Below are 18,382 nucleotides of genomic sequence, written 5' to 3'. Positions count from 1 at the left end.
AAAAACCTCACATGGGCAACTAGCAGTGGGGCACAGGGTACAAGAGGGGTTGGGCTAAGCTTGACATAGGTGTGAGTGTATGTCTATGTGGGGTGTAATCAGGGAAGATGAGGTGGGGGCCACTGTGGTTGCTGGGGTGACAACTTTGTGTGTTTGCGTGTGTGTGTGTGTGTGTGTGTGTGTGTGTGTGTGTGTGTGTGTGTGTGCTTGAGTGTGTTTTGCAGACCTGTAAAAGTGGGTGGAGTGAAGAGATGAAAACCATCCTGCTCTCTTTCTCTCTCTACCCAACAGGAGATGACACTGATAGAGGCGGAGAGAGATGGTGCAAAAGCAAGGAATAAAGAGAGAAAGACGGATGGGACATGTGTGCGTCTATGTGTGTGTGTGTGTTTGTATGTGTATGTGTCTTATGTCTGTGTGTCTTGAGCCCGTCTGCTTTGCGGCAACTGAAAAAAACTTGTTATGATGGATTTAGAGGTGGCTGCAAATATGAGGGACTCTTTTCCCTTATTAAGTGTAGATGGAGGCTTGGATCCCAGCTAAAAATAATGGATGCAGGACAGAGAAGTACATATCAGGAGGGGGTGCCGGTGTCTAGTTTGCTTCTGCTGGCACTGGCGCTGCGCTAGAATGTGGTGGTGGGTCACTCTGGGACATGGAGAGAGGAGAGGGCGGTGCACCTGCTGAGGATTCAGTGCATAGGTGTCACTTAGCCCTGACTCAAGAAGAAAGTGAAACATAGAGTTTTACAGGGGGGGGATGTGGCAGTTTTTTGGATCTTTTTGAGTCTGATCCATCTGTACATACAGTACACGTGTGTCCAGTGCAATGCGTGCATGTGCTTGAGATGATCGCATGTGATATTACTTTACAGATTGAAAGGGAAGAGGTAGGCTATAAATAAACACAGGCGACATGGTACCGTACTCCATCAGAGCCCCAAAACACACGTACACAACGCATCCCTCTTTTCTGTAGCATGACGTGCAGCCTACAGTATTAAAATAGAAAGATTTTGTTTGAAGGGAGTCAGTCAAAGATGCTCCAATTGTATGTGTGTGGTAGTTATGGTCCAGGGCAGGGCAGGGGCACATCCCTCAAAATGGGATGATGATTTGCAAGTGCTAATCAATCAACAATCAGTAATGTTAGCTATTTTTTAAGTTACCTGCAGTTAATTTGCCACACACTCATCCAGCGACCAACAATGTGCAAAAGAATCCGTACAAAAATACCACATACGCAATAGTGCTCACAGATGAATTCAACTTATGTTAAATGTTAATGACACAGTAGTAGCTTTCACTTACAGTATTGCATATAGTATATTGTATAGATATACTTGCTTATAATAAATCATATAATATAGTTAGGAAATGAGTTTTCAAATTTAAAATTCTTTCTCAGTCCCCCTAAATGCTGACTCCATAGCTAGCCTCAGTAGAGGGGTGGTATGCAGTTACGTGTGGTGTCAATAAAGCTAACTGTGGCTCACTGTGTTACTGTAAACATGCAATACAAGGATATGAGATAGTGATAGTGAGTGTCATTTACATCCCATGCTGTCACATGACACCCTCCAGAACATCCCTTCGCCTACATAATCATTTTCTGTTCCTATGACTTGAGGGGAAATTTATAAATGACAAAATATTTCACTCACTTTGTATGTGTGGTTTAACTATGAGGAGTGAGCCATACAATTTGTTTGTTCAGACACTATTCTGTGCTTTCAAATGTACTCAAACTACCTGCAGCATGTAGTATTGTTTTTATAGCAAATAGCAACAGTATTTCTCTACAAACTGAAACTGTCAAGCATTGCACATGGTTGGCAACTTCCCATTCAGCAATGTCACAACAGGTGTTTTGACTTTGATGTTGATTTAACACACCTGTGTGGCATCACTGACTGAGGTGTGGTCACCAGTGCAATGCAATGTTGTTTTTTACCCCCTTTGTCCTTTGCTGTGGATTTACCCTTTGCTGAGCAGAACACGGAGCCTTCCTGTTATTGTATTTTTTATTTTATGAACAACATACCTACATTGATGACTGCTGAATTTCATGTAGCTGCCTCAGTTTCAGAGTCCTTATGTGCACACTGGTTCACTGTCACATTGTCATGGGACACTTGAATAAAATGGCTCCATTGTTACTGTTATTAGTGCTTTGCTATAAAAAGTCAGCATGGTTGCTGCGAAAAGGGGCCTCTGTAGAGTTTTCACCTTTTTGTGTGACGTTTTAGAAAATCCTCTTAACACCTTCATAGTATTTTTTAGTAGCTCTCAGGCTCTCCAAGTATGCTGATACGATGTGGAAAATTTGCTCCCCAAAAATCAAAATAGTCCTTTAATCTTTAAGGGTCATGTTTGTCCCACTAGGCCTATAAAGAATCATGAATGTGTTTGTTATCATGAGTCGACACAAGTGCATAGGTGGAGAGTCCTCTTTGTAATGGTTTGTCCACAGGAGGGAGCTTTCATGTCTGTTCACTCATGTCTGCAGCAGTTGCCTCCGCTGGTCAGTAGATGACACTCTCTGCTTAAATTTTAACTGTGACTATAATCCTAATCCAGTTGGGTCTCTGTGTGACGTAACTATCAGTTTAGATGCTGCAAATACATTTTAAGAATTTTTAATGGACAGTTAAAATTAAAATATAGCATGGTATGCTTTACAGACATTTTTCTTTACATATTTTATTTTATTGTCAATAAGTCAGTGTTTGAGGTGTTTAATATGTGTATGAAATATTAATACAACTGTATTTAATTGAAGCCTATCTTTAATACATGTAAAGGACATGAATTCATTTCATTTTAACAGTTGTAATTATTTGTGTTTTATATGACAGCTCTGACAATGTCTATAAAATCTATACTTCAGTGAATGTTGGTCAGTGTGTTCAAAGGGTGACCAGAGGGGGGCGGGGTTATATTGTTACTGCCCTGTGGGCGGTGCTAAAGAGCAATAATATTTCATAACATGTTGAAGGAACACTCCTAAAGATTGTCTTCATTTTATGGATAAGTGAAACCGAAACTGTTCCTCAAGGTAGGTGCCGCGGGTTAAAACTAACTACAGTACAGACTGGGTGTCAGTATTAGTTTGTATACTTTCAACGGAGTTAAAGGCAAGACCCTCTTATGTGGCTAAGAACATTAGCGGACGTTAGCTGGTAGTCTACAGTGTTTGAGAGTAGGTTACCGCTTTCTCCACAGCTGCTTCACAATGTATTGCTGTAGTTAGGAATTATAGAGGGATAAACAATGATGCATTCACGGTCATGAAGGTACTGCTGAGAGATGCTTCACACCGAGCTAATATCTGTTAAACAATTACCATTAGCTTCAGTAGTGAAGCTGTACACAGTCTGTTACATAATTCAGGAAAATAAGTAGAGTGCAGATAAGCCTTAAACAACTATGAGACAATGCCCCAGTCGATTATAGATCACTTCATCAGGGTTTTGGTCATTACACATGTATGTAATCTAACAGTTAAGGGTCAGAGGGCTGGAACTTATCGATGAATCTATTGATTTGATTATTATTTTGGTTTATCGATGACTCCTTATTGTGTGAGTTGTAGAATAGTAAAGATGCCTTACTCAGTGTACAGCAAACTTAGATCTACAAATGTCTTGTTCAGTTCAAAACCCAAAGCTATTCAGTTTACAATGATATTAAAATAAGTGGCATATCCTAACATTGGAGAAGATAGAGTTTGGTGTTTCTGCTTGATAGGTGACCTGGATGATTATGAAGATTGCTGCCAATTGATTTATGTTGACAACATTAACTATTCATTTATGAACCATTCTCCTAAATTCCAATGATGCTGTGACTGTTTTTACAGATGGCTGCAGCTCTGGCTGACAGAGCAATTGGAGCTATCATAGGTTCGGCTGTTGCAGATGCAGCAGGTAATGATAGTTTAAGTCTATTATACTGTTTTGTATGTTATGTAGTCAGTAAAATGGATTACGGTAAATTAGTTTCTTGGTCCCACCCTCTGTTTTGATACTCACTTTTTTCAATAAAATTTGACCATCCTAACAGCAGGAACTTTTCTGCAGAGGTTCCCTTAAAGATAATACCAGTGGTTTGGCATGTTGTAGCACCCTTTCTATACTCAGCTTGACCTGATGACTTGTCCCCTATAGCGCAGCCACTCCACTGGGTGTACGACCTCCAGAAACTGAAAGGGATTCTGGCTAAGGATCCAAACCCTGAGTTCCACTCTGAGTCAGCCAATCCCTTTTACAGGAGGCAGACAGGCCAGCAGAGCTGCTATGGAGACCAGGCCTTTGTCCTCCTGGAGTCCTTGTCTGAATGTGGAGGTAGGCTTGCTGTTTCATCTTATCGATCCAATGGACTGCCTGATGGTCACTTCAGACTTTTACATTAGTTGAAACTTTGTTATTTAAGAAAAAAATAAATCCTCAACTGCATGCTGACAGAAAAGTGATGTTGACAGTAGGTTTTGTCATTAAGTGTGCACCCCCATCATTGCTGATACTATATTTAGTCCTTTGACACTTCTAGATGGCTCATGAGCAGGATATTGAGCTCCACATCTGTTCTGGACATGAAGTGTACTCATCCTCACCACACCTGAATCATCCCAACATTACACCCCGACTGTAGAGAATGGTTAAAAGATATGAGATGATAGTTTATATGTATTTGGCCCCTTGCCACGCCAATGTAAAGGTCCTGATAGGTTCTGCAATATTATGATTGTGTGACTTTACAGTATGCTTGCCTTGTTCAAGTTGTTTAACCTACATTGCCAGGTCTAAATGTTGACGATCTGAAGCAGCGCACACTGAAATTCTTTGGGCCAGGATCAGAGTATGACACGCCTGTCAATGATCCTTACAGAGAGAAAGGAGGTAGGAAAACTGCCCAATAAAAGTGGAGAAGTATTTTATGTTGTTGCAGAGAATGAATACAACTATTTTCACCTAGTAGGGAATACTGATGATGTTGTGTGACCTTGTGTGTACCAGGGCCAAGACCTCAGCTGCCAATCGAGGGACCATGGAGACATGCGAGTTTAAAGGGCTTCCTGAAGAATATGGATGCAGGCAAAGAGGAGACAGGTAATTCTGCAGTAATTGCAATACATTAAGTCAAACTAAGACATAACCAAGGTCCTGTAACATATACTTCTTGGGTGATGGCATCACAAGTGGACAGCTCTAAATACAAGGGTTAATGCACAAAATGCACCCTCAATGCATCTTGAGATCTAATTGTTCAGACCACATTTGGAGATGGTCTTGACTGCATGGCGGCATTCTCTCAGCAGTATCTATGCTAATGTGTCCCAAGGCCACATTGAAAGACCGCCTACGCAGATGATATCTTTCCTCTGTCAACTCTCTGCCAGTAGACACAGAGCTGTGGTCAGTTTAATATCTGCTCGGTTCACACAAGCTAACACAGAAGCAACTATTTAACAGTCCCAGCAAACTCACCTTGATGCAGAAATGGCTTGACTTTGTCGTTACACCCATTAATAAACATTAGGTAACAGCTGTATGATGCTAACAGTTAACCCTGTCACACCTGTCGGTTAAAACGATGCATTTGGCCTTTGCAAACGGAAATAATATATGTGTTCACTTGCAAAAAGAGTGGGGAAGTGATATCCAATCACAAGCGGCCACTCGAGACACATTTGGAGATGCTTTCAGAGACACCAGGTGTGAACAGACAGACATAGAGCCGCTTGCTTATGATAGGATCACCTAAGATGCATGCTAACACCAGGTGTAATCAGGCTCTAAGAAAAACAGCTCTGACTAATGTGTTGTATTTTTCGACAGGCTGTGAGAACGACTGTCAGATTGATGGAGTAGCCAAATTGGCTCCTATAGTGGCTTTTTATGCAGGAAAGCCTGACATGCTGGAAAAGGTTGAGCAGGCAGTCCGTGTCACCCAGAACAATGATGCATGTGTGGCAGAGACTCTAGCAGCAGCAAGGTTGGTATGTTTTCCATATGCATTAGTTTGCTCTAACTTTACTATCTTTTATTTCTATTACTTATGAGAATATTTAATTTTTAAGTTGGAAAGCAGTGCTGTAGAAATCCTCAAACTCTACACATCTAAAGTTCAGATTTGCAGAAGCAGATACAATGATTGAATTAATTCACTCTGTTTATTAAAAAGAAAGAGGAAAATACAAATAGGAGATGGTGGCCAAACTGAAATTGAAATACTGTTTATAATGGATTACACACTGATTTATTTTCCAGGTTCCTGGAGCATTTCATCCTGAATGGTCCTGACCCAAAAGCCTTGGACACGGTGGTCGATCAGCTCAGTGACCCGAACAGAAAGCAGCCCCAGGATCTGGATAAAGCAGTCACTGGTATGTGAGACCTTCAAGTCATGGGACTGAGTCATGGGGTTAAAGGGTTTACACTTCCTCATTTTGTGCTTGTTTAATATACTGAATAGTTACTATGCTTGTAATGTTGTGGGCAGACTTTAACATGACCTGTGACTACATTCCTCAATTAAAAAATAAAGTATCATCCACAAATGTATGTTTTATGTGTTTTTAAATTTTTAAATATGAGATGTTTTTTATATTTGAGTGACCACGAGTTGACTGTCTTTTCTGATTGATTCCAGGGCACCTTCGTCAGGTGAAGGAGAATTTATCAAAGACTCCTCAGGAGCTAATCCCTGCTGTGTTTCCAAATACCTGAGGTATTCATTTAAAGCTCATTTTATCCTCTGTCATCAGTAGGCCGTATATTAACTAGCAGAGATCAGTAATCGAGTACTACTTGTGACTCAGGCAGCTGTCATTTACTGTACTAGACAATATTGAGACAACCCTGTAAAATGCCTTCATGTCATTCACTCCTGCTGCTGATGTTCTTTCAGGTTTGCCAGGTGCGTTCCAAGCAGCGCTGCATGGAGTCCTGACAGCCAAGCACTACGAGCAGGCTATCAGAGATACCATGAGCTGTGGGGGATGCACCTGTAGCAGAGGGTCCTTCATCGGAGCCTGTCTTGGGGCTCAGGTATGACTATGTGCTAATCTTATCTCTAATATATTAATATTTTGCCAGTGTTGGGTGTCTGATATAAACTTTTTTATTCTCACAGATTGGACTTGAGGGAATTCCAGCCTCCTGGACGTCCAAAACCCTGCGTTATGAGTCAGTGTTGGAGCATGCCAAGAAGATAACCAAACACCACCAATAGTAACTCTTTTTTTAAGCAGTGTAATGTGTTTTTCAGTCTGAGGTGGCTGAGAACAAATGAAAAACTGTTCAGCTTTCACAGAACAGTGAATGAAGGTTCTTGTCTAAACTGTTGGATGGCAGGAGCCAGATGTTTTTGTCTCTGTTAAAGTTAAACATGTTTGTTCAGGTGTTCAGTGACTGAGTTTTTCTGCAATAAAGTACTTCTGAAAAAAAACCCAAAAAAAACCATATAGAACATTTTGTGCAACTTGTGTCAACCAGTGATGGTAAAGCTCATTATTATGAAGATACTTAATTAAAAATAAAGCACTAACGTATTCATTCAAATAATATTCATATCCCGAGTCCCTGAAAGACTGGTGAGAGATGTACTGTGCTGCCATAGCTATATTGATATTGTATATTAACTCCTGTGTGTTTAGTCATGGATTGATGGATTTAAGTTAAGGGGATTCTAATAACAGAGGACAACTTAAAAGTTTTGTTGCCTTTTTTCAAATGGGGTTCTCAAATATGTTTTCATTAGATATCACTATTATGTTGACTGACAGTAATTTACAATTTGTACTTATTACTTGTAGGGGCCAAAGACCAGTCAAGACCACCTCAAAAACGAGTCTTTGTGGTATTTGAAAGACATGATGAGACATGGATTGTAATGGTGATTTGGGGGGGTTAGTCAAAGAAACTATGTTCCAATTATATTTCTCTGCAAGTAAACTTGTGGATATATATTTAATGGACATTAAGTACTGTTGTGGGTACCTTTTCCGTGTTTTATTGTGTACACAATACAATAGGTAAAATTATCTTATTTGTGATGATTGATTTTTTGCTTGGACAGTAGGTCAAATTCCAAGCCCATTTTTTTTACTTGTATGTTTTTATACATTTATTCAAATTTTACAGCAATTTTTTACTCTACCATGCTCCAATCCAGTACTTGGTTTGACCCTTTTTAGGCCAACAACAAACAAAACACACATATTTTCACAACAGTTTGATTCCAGGCAGTACAAGGGATGCTTTAAAACAAGATTTTGATATTGGAAAATGAATGTATAATAAATTTGAACAGGTAACATACACATGAAAAGTCATTTTAGAGACTTCATTTTTTGGTATGAAAGCTTCCTGTAAATCATTAAATGCATCTCTGTTACTTAAAAGAAGTGATTAAAAATTCACTAATTAAATTCGCGACTCTGTATTATTTTCTAGGAAATAAAACAAGGTAAACACTAACAGTCTTTTTACATCCTACTTGCTAACACCTGTTTCATTACAAGCACGAAGATTGTCCCACCGCAGCTACCGTAGCTGTGTCTGACGACAGAGTTGGTTAGCACTTGGGAGTCAAACATGGCCGGTAGAGGAGGAAAACAGAGTCGTTCTGGCTCTGGCCTTCCAGGTAGAAAAGGTGGAAATGAGCAGGAGGAAGAGGAGCAGCCGCTGCAGGCCGTTTTAGTCGCTGACAGCTTCAACCGGAGGTTTTTCCCGGTGACCAAAGACCAGCCGAGGGTAGGTAGCGAGCTAAGCTAACGGTTCTGCTAATGGTAGCTAACTGCTGTCCATGCTGAAAACAGTGACAGAGCTGCTCTGACACTGATGAAACATTTTCAACAGAGCTAAACACGTTCCTTCTAAGTCCCTATTTGACCGGTTGTGTATGTTTTACTTTATAGTGCTTTGGGACTTCCATCATGACGCTTTATTTCACTCATGACATCTGTCACATTTTAATTGATGACAGGCTTTGCTGCCGCTGGGTAATGTTGCCATGATCGACTACACCCTGGAGTTCCTCACTTCCACTGGGGTGCAGGAAACATTTGTCTTCTGCTGCTGGATGGCCAGTAAAATCAAGGAGCACTTGCTGTAAGTTTCACTCAGGCTGTGTAGTTATCCACATCTGTGCAAACTGATCTCAGCTAAAGATTTTGACTTGTCACTGTGTCTGACAGGAAGTCAAAGTGGTGTCGACCCACCTCTCCAAACACAGTCCACATCATCACCTCAGAGCTGTACCGCTCTCTAGGGGATGTGCTCAGGGATGTTGATGCAAAGTCCCTCGTGCGCTCTGACTTTGTGTTGGTCTATGGAGATGTGGTATCAAATATTGACATCAGTCAGGCACTGCAAGAGCACAGGTAAGAGATTAGCTAAGTCTTTTTTTATAGTCTGAAGAAACTACAATAGTAGTGGTCCTTATGACTGTGGTGCTCTAATACTATGTGTCTTTTGCTTGTATACAGGCATCGTCGAAAGATGGAGAAGAACATCTCAGTGATGACAATGATCTTCAAGGAATCATCGCCAGGTCACAGGTCCCGCTGTGATGAAGATGATGTCATAGTTGGGATGGACAGCAAGACCCAGCGGATTTTACACTACCAGAAGACACAAGGGCTGAAGAGGCTACAGTTCCCCATGGTAGGAGTTTCATGTTTTATCACATCTTTAACTTACTTGGGCTTTGGACAGATGATTGACAGTTGCTCTTGTTGGTTTTGCAGAACATTTTCCACAGTGGAAGTGATGAGTTTGAAATCAGACACGACCTCTTGGACTGTCATATCAGTATCTGCTCCCCACAGGTTAGTTTTCAAACAGAGACAGGAGCTATTCAACTCATCATTGGTGATTGAGGTAACAAGGGTTTTTCTAATTTTTCAGGTTGCTGAGCTCTTCACCGACAATTTTGACTACCAGACAAGGAATGACTTTGTCAGAGGGATGCTGGTCAATGAAGAGGTACTGTATTGTTTTTTTTAATTTGGATCATGTTATGCCACAGATGCAATTCACTGCATAATTTATTTTATTTCTGTTTAGATTCTGGGCAACCAGATACACATGCATACCACCAAAGATGGTTACGGTGTCCGAGTGTCCAACCTTCTCATGTATGATTCGGTGTCATCGGACCTCGTGCGGCGATGGGTCTACCCACTCACCCCCGAGGCTAACTTTATTGACCAGAAGGGACGGAGCTGTACATATTCTCGCCACAACGTTTACCGAGGGTCCGGTGTCAGCCTGGGCCACGGCAGCCAGATGGAGGAGAATGTGCTTATTGGCTGTGGCACTAGCATCGGTGCTAACTGTTACATTTCTAACAGTGTCATTGGTAACAATTGCACCATAGGTGAGCATCTAAAAACTATCAGCATCCAAAGCCAAAAGTGCTAATTTGTGTGTCTTTGAAAGTAGAGATTTTATACAAATACGTAATAAAAGTGGTATTAACTGTCCGTTTTTTTATCGCAACAGGTGACAATGTCACTCTGGACCATGCCTACATCTGGAATAATGTTCACATTGCCAGCAAGGTGAAGATCAGCCAGTCTGTGGTCTGCGACAAGGCTGAGGTTAAAGAAGGTGTGACACTGAATAAACAGTGTGTCCTGGCGTATAATGTAAGCAATGCATGTATTATCATCATTTAGTCTTTACTGTAATAGCTAAAAGCTGATCAATCAAATTTATGAGTTTGCAGAACTACTTTCAGTGTTAAATATCAATGAAAATCTTTGTCTGCACATACTAGATATGTCTCCAGTGCTTCCACTGAGATTACAACTAATTTCACCTCTTAACCATCAGCTGCGTTCACTTCTTACTTTTCAACTGACATTTTCACTTTTTCCATCCTGTATCTATAAATTAAAGCTCAGCAGTGTTCAGTGAATATCCTTAAATTAACAGTTCAATTGTTTTTTCAGCACTTTGACCTCAACTGAAACGTCAGCTCATTGTAATGATTAGCCTTTAATTGACTGTGTACTGCTTTCAGTCCTTACATTTTAGCTGATACTTCAAATCCTTTCGATGCCTCACTTAACTCCTTGAAGGTATACATTGCAGGAATTTTTCTGTCACTGTTTGTAAACACAACATTCCAACTTGGCTTACATTTGTTGTATTGAAAAACCAGTACTATAGCAAGCTAACTGAAGAAGGGTAAACTCTGCTTTGCTCTTTATCTACTCCTTCAGTGTTGGCCAGAAAATATGTCAGTGAAAGTCAGTCCAGATTCACTATCGTTTTGGAGCTTTGCTGTGCTTGGCATTTGGTATGCTGTATATGCATTTTTCTGCACTGTGCTCACAGTTTTCATAGTTTCCTCTTTGTTGTGTGCTGCACCCAACTGGTAGCTACCTTTTTAAAGTCCAGACCTTACCTCTGTGCTGTTATTGGCTGGGGGCTTCACACCCTAGGACGTCCTGAACACAACAGAATTAGAGGAACTAAAAAGTACAGGTAGAGGGCAGAGTCTATGCAGATTAATACACTGCTACACACTTCTAATGACACATAAGTGATTATTGAAATTAATGCTGCACTAAAGAACTTTGCATGATAATTACGTTTGTGCAAAGAGCTAATAGAAGACATTTTGAGGACTGTATATGGTAACAGTCACGTAACACTGTGCAGATTTGACCATCGCTGCTGAGTCCTGCAGTTTTTTGGTACAGCACATATACGTTTTACTCTGTCAGAGAAAGATTTTTTTAATCCACTGCTTTCTATGTGCCATTTGGTGGAATCTACTATTGTCTCTATCTCATCGCTTAATTTTCTGGGACTTTTTTTCAAGGTGGTGATTGGACCAAACATCTCTCTACCTGAGGGCACTGTGGTGTCCATGCACCATCCAGATGAGGAGGAAGAGGAGGACGATGATGAATTCCTGAGTGACGATGCTGAGGTTGGTCAAAGCAAAGACAAAACCAAATTGAAAGGTGTGTATTGCCTGTGTACTGACATATATATGATTGGACAAAATGCTTAAATATTTGTGGTAATGAGCTGTTGTCTTCTGCCCTCCAGTGTTTAACCCAGAAGAGGTTGGAGCAGAAGGAAAAGGCTACATCTGGAAGGCCAACAGTCTGGATGACACAGAGGATGAAGAGCTGTTGCAGTGTCTCTGGGGTAGGACAGCAGTGTGGCCGGCTTGTTGAGTTCATCATCGTAAAACTACCATTTCCCATGATGCTGTGGTCCATGTCCCAACAGCCTGGCTTTGTGTCCTGTGAAACAGGTTTGGTGTTGAACCCTGACCCCGAGAGTGAAAGTGAGGACAGCGAGCCCGATGATCCTGATGATCCAGTGATCCCCTCCCCCGAGATGGACGATGTCAAAGGTGAGAGTTGTTAATGTCACCTGTCTTTTGAACAAGACTTCTGCCTACTGGCCAAAGCAAAATGCCAACAGCAAAACCAGTACTGATTGTCATCCTCCTGTCATCCTTAATCTGATTACACTCACAAAATTGATGTGTCTTTCAGACGGAACATCTGAAATTTGATAACGCGTCAATGTTCTACAAATATATTACAAACCAGAGCGGAATGTATTAATCACTTAAAGGCTGCAAATAATTATAATTTGCATCACAGACTAGTCTGGTGACTATTTTGTATGTCCTAATTGTTTATAAAATGTCAAAATAAAGTGTACAGACTTTACCCTCCCTGTTGTGTCTTTGGGGTGAGACGTCCTTCTTCCTGACTCTTATTCTTTGGTCTTATCTTGTGTAGTCTTCCAGATGGAGGTGCTTGGGACTCTTCAGAGGGGTTTGGAGGAAAACATCAGCTTTGACAATCTTGTACTCGAAATCAACTCTCTCAAGTAAGGAGGAACTTAAGAACCGCAGTTCTGTTGCTCTTTGTCAGATTGTTTTTACGCATTCAGTTGGACACACTCTTTCTCTTCAGGTATGCCTACAACATCACTCTGAAGGAGGTGATGCAGATTTTAACAAGAGTGGTGCTGGAGTATCCTTTCCAGCAGCAGGGCCCACAGCTTACCACATCACAATATGTCGCTCTGCTCCTACCGGTAAATATGTTTTACACATTTACGTATGTGTAGACATGATAGAATTAAAGATCCTCACTTTTAGTTCACATTTTTGTCTTTGTCTTCCTCTTAGTTGCTGAAGAAATGGGCGCCTGTATTTAAGAACTATGTGAAGAGAGCTCAGGACCAACTAGACTGTCTGTCTGCCTTTGAGGAACACTTCCTGGACCAGGAGAGTCATTGGGCTGCTATGGTCAAGGTCAGGGTCAATCCACACTACTATGTATGCTCAATAATCTGCTGACTAATTCAAAAGTTGATTGGAAAGATGGTGGGAATCAAACATCAGGAACCATGTAATTCTGGTTGGTTCTGTGTTCATCAAGCCTGGACTGTACCTGATACTGACAATGCTGTGTTTTTTTTTTTTCTTCATCTAGGTCCTGATGAATATGTACCAGCTGGAGATCCTGGAGGAGGAGATGATACTGCGCTGGTTCTCCCAGGGAGCCACCACCGACAAAAGCAGACAGCTCCGCAAGAATCAGGGGGTAGGTACAGGGATATTTGGGTCTCATAAGACACTATTTATGACATGATTTCACAATTACACGATAAAGGGTCGAAGTTTGGATGATGGGTAATATGAGTGCTAGATGTGCTACCATGACAACAGAAGTAAAACATTTGAATATGGAGAGCAATAAGTTATAAGAGTTCATTAAACACAATCTGGTTAATGGTTCATCCCTCTTTGAATGCTAAGAAATAAATTATTTAGATATAGAATAAAATGCATTAAAAAAAATGATTACCTTAAGACAATGTTGAGGAATATTAAAATTAAGCTGAATCAAATTTTTTAAAAGAATGGACAAAAAATGATGAAACACTGGGATAAGTCACTGCCACTACTGTGACTGGATATCAACATGAATAGTTTTGCTTTTTATCAGGGCCTTTTACTAATTAACCAAAACTATGTATGGAAGACAAAACCAGACTTGCAAGGAAAAAAAACTTACGTTAAAGGTCCACCGTGTAGGATTTAGGAAGATATATTGGCAGTTGAATGTAATATAATAAGTATGTTTTCTTAAATGTGTAATCACCTGATAATGAGAATTGTTATGTTTTGGTTACCTTAGAATAACATATCTACATCGAAAACAAGTCCTTGTCTACAGAGGTCGACATGTTACACTGTCATATGTCTACAATAGCCCAGAATGGACAAACCAAACACTGGCTTTAGATAGGGCAATTCACATTTTTACATTGGCCATCGTAGTTAACGGCCCCTCTGCAACAAGAGTTTTGGAAAAGCACAGATCTTTTTTTAACGTGAAATTACTTTATTCAGTGTTTTTACTGATTTCAATCATCTGGTTCCTTTGTTTTGGAGAGCAGCAGATCTCTGCAGCTAATTCAGCTTCAGGCAAATACCTCCTGAACAACAAACACTAAAGGAATTCTAACCTGGAAGTTTAAGCTGGTTGCAATCTTCAATCCTCAAACTAGATGCCACTAAATCCTGCAAAATCTTACATACTGGACCTTTAAAATAAAATAAAATAAAAATAAAGACATCATTAATATGGGTGGGTTTCTCAAATGATAATTCCCTTTTTCTACAATATCTAAATACTATAGGGAATAACATTGTAACACTGATGTAATGATAGTTATTGTTTTGACTAGAGGAGTGTATTCAGTCATCTGGCCTCTCAGCAGATGTGTATACTGCTGTAAATAAAATCCTTGACACCCCCAAATTTTACATATTTTATGTAAATACATTACATCACAACTCAGTTTGCAATTAAGAAAGGTCTCAATTAACTTTTTTCCTTTCATTCATGTATTTGTGGGGTTTTTTCCCCATACCTATGAGCACTTTTGTCACTTCTCCGAATAATGGATTTCTCACAGCCCTGTCCCTTATGTTTATCCTCAACAGCTTCAGAAGTTCATCCAGTGGTTGGAGGAGGCTGAGGAGTCTTCAGAAGAAGAAGGGGAATAATGACTAGCACTTCAAAAAGGACAAAGACGACTCTGTAAAACTTGAAAACTGTTGTGTGAATAAACAAATTCAGGCAGTTGATTTTACCCTCTGCAGCAGCTTTCTGCCACTAATATCCACTTTCTCTGTACAGTTCAAGCTGACATATACATTATATCACACAGTGCCAGGTTTTGTAAGGACTGTGTGCTATGAATGTCAAAATAAATAATGACCCTCAGACTGCCTGGAAATCATCATCTGTCTCACTCTTCTGACAACACAAAATATCTCAATCATAGTTAAACACTTGCTTCAAGGTTTGAAAAGAGGTTTTATTAAATACAAACACCACATCCCTTTAAAAAGATTAGGCGCCACAGTGTTAAGTGTCCTTTTTTTGTCTACACATTGAACAGTAAACAAACAATACAGCAAGAACATAAAAATCTAAGAGGTAGATGATTATACCCGCTAAATAGATTCAGTCCAAATCACCTTATTGGATTTTAATTCCATCCTGTGTGGACATGGTGACTGGAAACTTGGACTGACACTGATGACATGTAAGTAGTTTGTTTGATCAGGTTCACAGTTAAAATCTTGCAATCAAAAGTAAAAGTAAAAGATTGTGAAAATAAAAGATGGCTTACACCACATACCTCCTTAAACTAATGATTTTATCGTAAATTATAAAAAAATACACTTTCATTACAAAAATAAAACGTCCCCATGATAAAGTAGCTTTGAATTGTTTAATTCTAAAGTTAATAAATCTAATAAAGTCAAATATCCTGCATTAAATGCATGATCCTCTGAGGTGTTAACCACTTGTCACATACTTTTTAGAATAATTATGGCCTAATGACTGCAGAAGAAGTTGGAGATAGAGGCCACATGATCAGGTGTTAAGCAAATGTGTAGTTGTCATAGCTTGACGTGTGACTACACCGTTAGACCTACAAGGAATTTATCTTGTAGCAAGGCTTCATTCATCCCTCCTACACAGAAAGTTTTAGGCGCAAATACCTTCTAAAAAAAATCCCCAGACTAAACTGCTACACTCCGCCTTTGCTCACATCATCAGGTGCAGGATTTGAGTACACAGAATTCTTGTACAATAGAGGAAAATTATTGACAAAACGGCTTAACATCCTTTGAGTGGTCCATTAAGTGCGGTAGCCCTGAGGGGCAAAACAGAACATTGAATATAATACTTCAAATTTAAACTAAACATTTCAGAAAACAAAAACATTTTAGAACCCACAACAGTTTATAAAATACATAATTAACTTGAGTGCTATCTTAACAAAAATTGTTGTCACTGCCTTTTCTGTTTCATAAAATGTCCTTTTTTTTAATTTGTTCATGTATTTTCTGACATTTATGCATTTTCATTTGTGTTATCTAATTTGTCAATGTGTTCCTCTGAATTGCTGTGCTTTCTTTTTTTCCCTAATCAGTTTTGTCCATTTATGCGTTTTGCCCCTCATGACCACCGTAGTCTTTGATGTATGTTGCAATGTGACAAGATAATACCTGTCATCAATGAATTGAGATATATTAGCATCAGGACGGGGCTATGGAATTTAGGATAAAACACTCGAGGCAGTACTGGGACTCCCAAACAGCATTTTAAGCTGTTAAACCTGCAGTATCTTCAATCCTACTTTGATTTGTCATCCTGTTTTCCCACCATACCATAGATCACCTTGGCTAAAAGAGAAGCCCCTGTGATGCCAGTCACAGCAGTCAGCGCCTTCCACATGCTGGCTGTTTTCTCGTGCCTGTCCATGAAGCTCCTGTAGTCAGTGGGCACCAGGATGAACTTGCGGCCATCCTGCGGGGCCTGCAGCCTCATCACCTGCCCCCCCTCCAGTACCACCTCACCAAAACCAGTCAGGGTGCTCCCCACCCGCAGCAGCTCCTCACTCTCCTCCATCGCCACTGGTTTCTCCCCACTGATGCCCTGCATCATCACGTTCACCAAGCCCTCCTCAGCACGCCTTACTTTGAAATAAACCCTTTCCAAGTCGCACCCAGAGGCCTCCAGAGGGTTTTGAACCTTCACGTACAAGTCAGTGATGTAGGCTCCAGGGCTGACTAGACTGAAGGGCACTGTGTTGTTGGTTTCTTTTCTGTTCATTGTCCGAGAATTCCTGGGAAAGTAATCAAACTGTTATGAACAGGCTAGGAGATTGATAAAGAGACACTTATTGTTTTAGTCTGTAGGCTAATGTACCATGTCTTGGTGAGGGAGTTCCAGTATTTCCAGTGCTCCTCCACTGCTATCTTCTGAATCACACCAAAGCATCGTGGGACAAACTGACTGGCCAGTGGCTCCCCATCTGCCTGGACCAGACCTCCAAACAGATACAAAAGAAACAGTAAAATATCTGTGACTGATCCCATTTAAAACTGCATTGACTAAAATGTACATTGGCATGTTTGTACCTTCGACAGCAACATACTGAAGTCGCTTGTGGGGAGATGCTCTCAGGATTTTGACCAGATGTTGGTCTGGTTTGAAAATTGGTATTTCCTGTAATACAAAGGTGTAAATAAAACTTGCATGAGCATTTTTTTAAGACTAGAGCTGTGTGAATACCGTAACAGCACTCAAGCAATACAGTACTTGCCTTTAGCTTTTTCAACTCTTCTTTCTTTTCTTTGTATAACTTATAGAAAAGGCCAGAGAAGGCAAAGCTGGACCCGATGCCAATCAAAACCAGCGGGTTTACAGGAAGGTCACTCATATCTGTGTCTATGAAAGGAAAGCATACACAACATATGGTCAACACAGGTCAAAGTAAACTACTGTATACACAGGAATTATCATTGTACGTCGTATGCTTTTGACGAATAATTAGACAAGGGTCACATAAGTGGAGTAAGACTTACCAGTTAAACTAGCAGGTATAAGACTGGCACACCTGCAGTGTGGTCATAAACTGAAAATAAAAGCTTAAACTACGTTGGTTTCATTTCCTTGTTTGCTCACGTTGCGTCATGTTTCATCAGCCAATAGGAAATAAGCAGCATTTTTCCATTAAGATTTATGACCACCAGGTGACAGCAGTGTCCTGTTGAGACGTTTTACTTACCTGCACTCCAAAATGTACATTTTAATATTTAGTACAATAGTAGTAATTTATTTGAAACTATTTGCATTTGCCATTAAGTCAGCACTCACATAAAACCAATAGTGGAAGATATTTTAAAATCATTTACTCCACAAAAAGTAGCAATACCACTCAATATACTCTATACAAGTAGAAGCTCATAATTCTGAATTTTACTTGAGTAAAATAACACAAGTATTGGCAACAAAAGTA

At 40.1% G+C, this 18,382-nt stretch overlaps 3 protein-coding genes across 4 annotated transcripts; 2 read left to right on the top strand and 1 right to left on the bottom strand.

The window, feature by feature from the left end:
• Positions 1–2,929: 2,929 nt before the first annotated feature.
• LOC126409046 (crystallin J1A-like) lies at positions 2,930–8,291 on the top strand. 2 transcript variants are annotated; one of them, XM_050074925.1, is made up of 10 exons: positions 2,930–3,057; positions 3,862–3,928; positions 4,169–4,345; positions 4,802–4,900; positions 5,018–5,110; positions 5,840–5,996; positions 6,272–6,387; positions 6,654–6,731; positions 6,912–7,051; positions 7,137–8,291. In XM_050074925.1, the coding sequence occupies exons 2-10, from the start codon at positions 3,862–3,864 to the stop codon at positions 7,233–7,235; spliced, it is 1,026 nt and encodes a 341-aa protein (XP_049930882.1). In that variant the 5' UTR covers positions 2,930–3,057; the 3' UTR covers positions 7,236–8,291. The 2 variants fall into 2 exon arrangements, with proteins under 2 accessions (XP_049930882.1, XP_049930884.1); XM_050074927.1 differs by lacking the exon at positions 2,930–3,057 and adding an exon at positions 3,147–3,201.
• A 257-nt stretch (positions 8,292–8,548) lies between these two features.
• Positions 8,549–15,288, top strand: eif2b5 (eukaryotic translation initiation factor 2B, subunit 5 epsilon). The gene is made up of 16 exons (XM_050074924.1): positions 8,549–8,758; positions 8,991–9,115; positions 9,202–9,387; positions 9,493–9,670; positions 9,754–9,834; positions 9,914–9,991; positions 10,073–10,385; positions 10,511–10,656; positions 11,841–11,985; positions 12,074–12,175; positions 12,285–12,386; positions 12,784–12,874; positions 12,961–13,084; positions 13,179–13,304; positions 13,486–13,596; positions 15,006–15,288. Exons 1-16 carry the CDS (start codon positions 8,600–8,602, stop codon positions 15,066–15,068), a joined length of 2,130 nt encoding a protein of 709 aa, XP_049930881.1. The 5' UTR covers positions 8,549–8,599; the 3' UTR covers positions 15,069–15,288.
• Positions 15,289–15,372: 84 nt separating this feature from the next.
• LOC126409047 (mitochondrial ubiquitin ligase activator of nfkb 1-A) lies at positions 15,373–18,063 on the bottom strand. Its single transcript, XM_050074928.1, has 5 exons — positions 17,949–18,063; positions 17,687–17,811; positions 17,502–17,589; positions 17,290–17,410; positions 15,373–17,206 (listed from the first exon to the last, which is right to left on the bottom strand). The coding sequence occupies exons 2-5, from the start codon at positions 17,801–17,803 to the stop codon at positions 16,714–16,716; spliced, it is 819 nt and encodes a 272-aa protein (XP_049930885.1). The 5' UTR covers positions 17,804–17,811; positions 17,949–18,063; the 3' UTR covers positions 15,373–16,713.
• Positions 18,064–18,382: the final 319 nt, after the last annotated feature.

The sequence above is a fragment of the Epinephelus moara genome, chromosome 21 (assembly GCF_006386435.1).
Source record: "Epinephelus moara isolate mb chromosome 21, YSFRI_EMoa_1.0, whole genome shotgun sequence".
NCBI lineage: Eukaryota > Metazoa > Chordata > Actinopteri > Perciformes > Serranidae > Epinephelus > Epinephelus moara.
The sequence above is the reverse complement of the archived record's forward strand: the minus strand, read 5'-3'. Positions and strand labels throughout refer to the sequence as shown.

Bases quoted from the DNA above. Each gene is read 5' to 3' on its own strand.
- eif2b5 (XM_050074924.1), top strand. From the start codon at position 8,600: ATGGCCGGTAGAGGAGGAAAACAGAGTCGTTCTGGCTCTGGCCTTCCA. The intron at 9,671-9,753 runs GTAGGAGTTTCA...TTGGTTTTGCAG, and splicing joins AGAGGCTACAGTTCCCCATG to AACATTTTCCACAGTGGAAG. The intron at 10,386-10,510 runs GTGAGCATCTAA...TTATCGCAACAG, and splicing joins TGGTAACAATTGCACCATAG to GTGACAATGTCACTCTGGAC.
- LOC126409047 (XM_050074928.1), bottom strand. From the start codon at position 17,803: ATGAGTGACCTTCCTGTAAACCCGCTGGTTTTGATTGGCATCGGGTCC. The intron at 17,590-17,686 runs GCAAGTACTGTA...TTTGTATTACAG, and splicing joins AAGAGTTGAAAAAGCTAAAG to GAAATACCAATTTTCAAACC. The intron at 17,207-17,289 runs GTACATTAGCCT...TTACTTTCCCAG, and splicing joins AACTCCCTCACCAAGACATG to GAATTCTCGGACAATGAACA.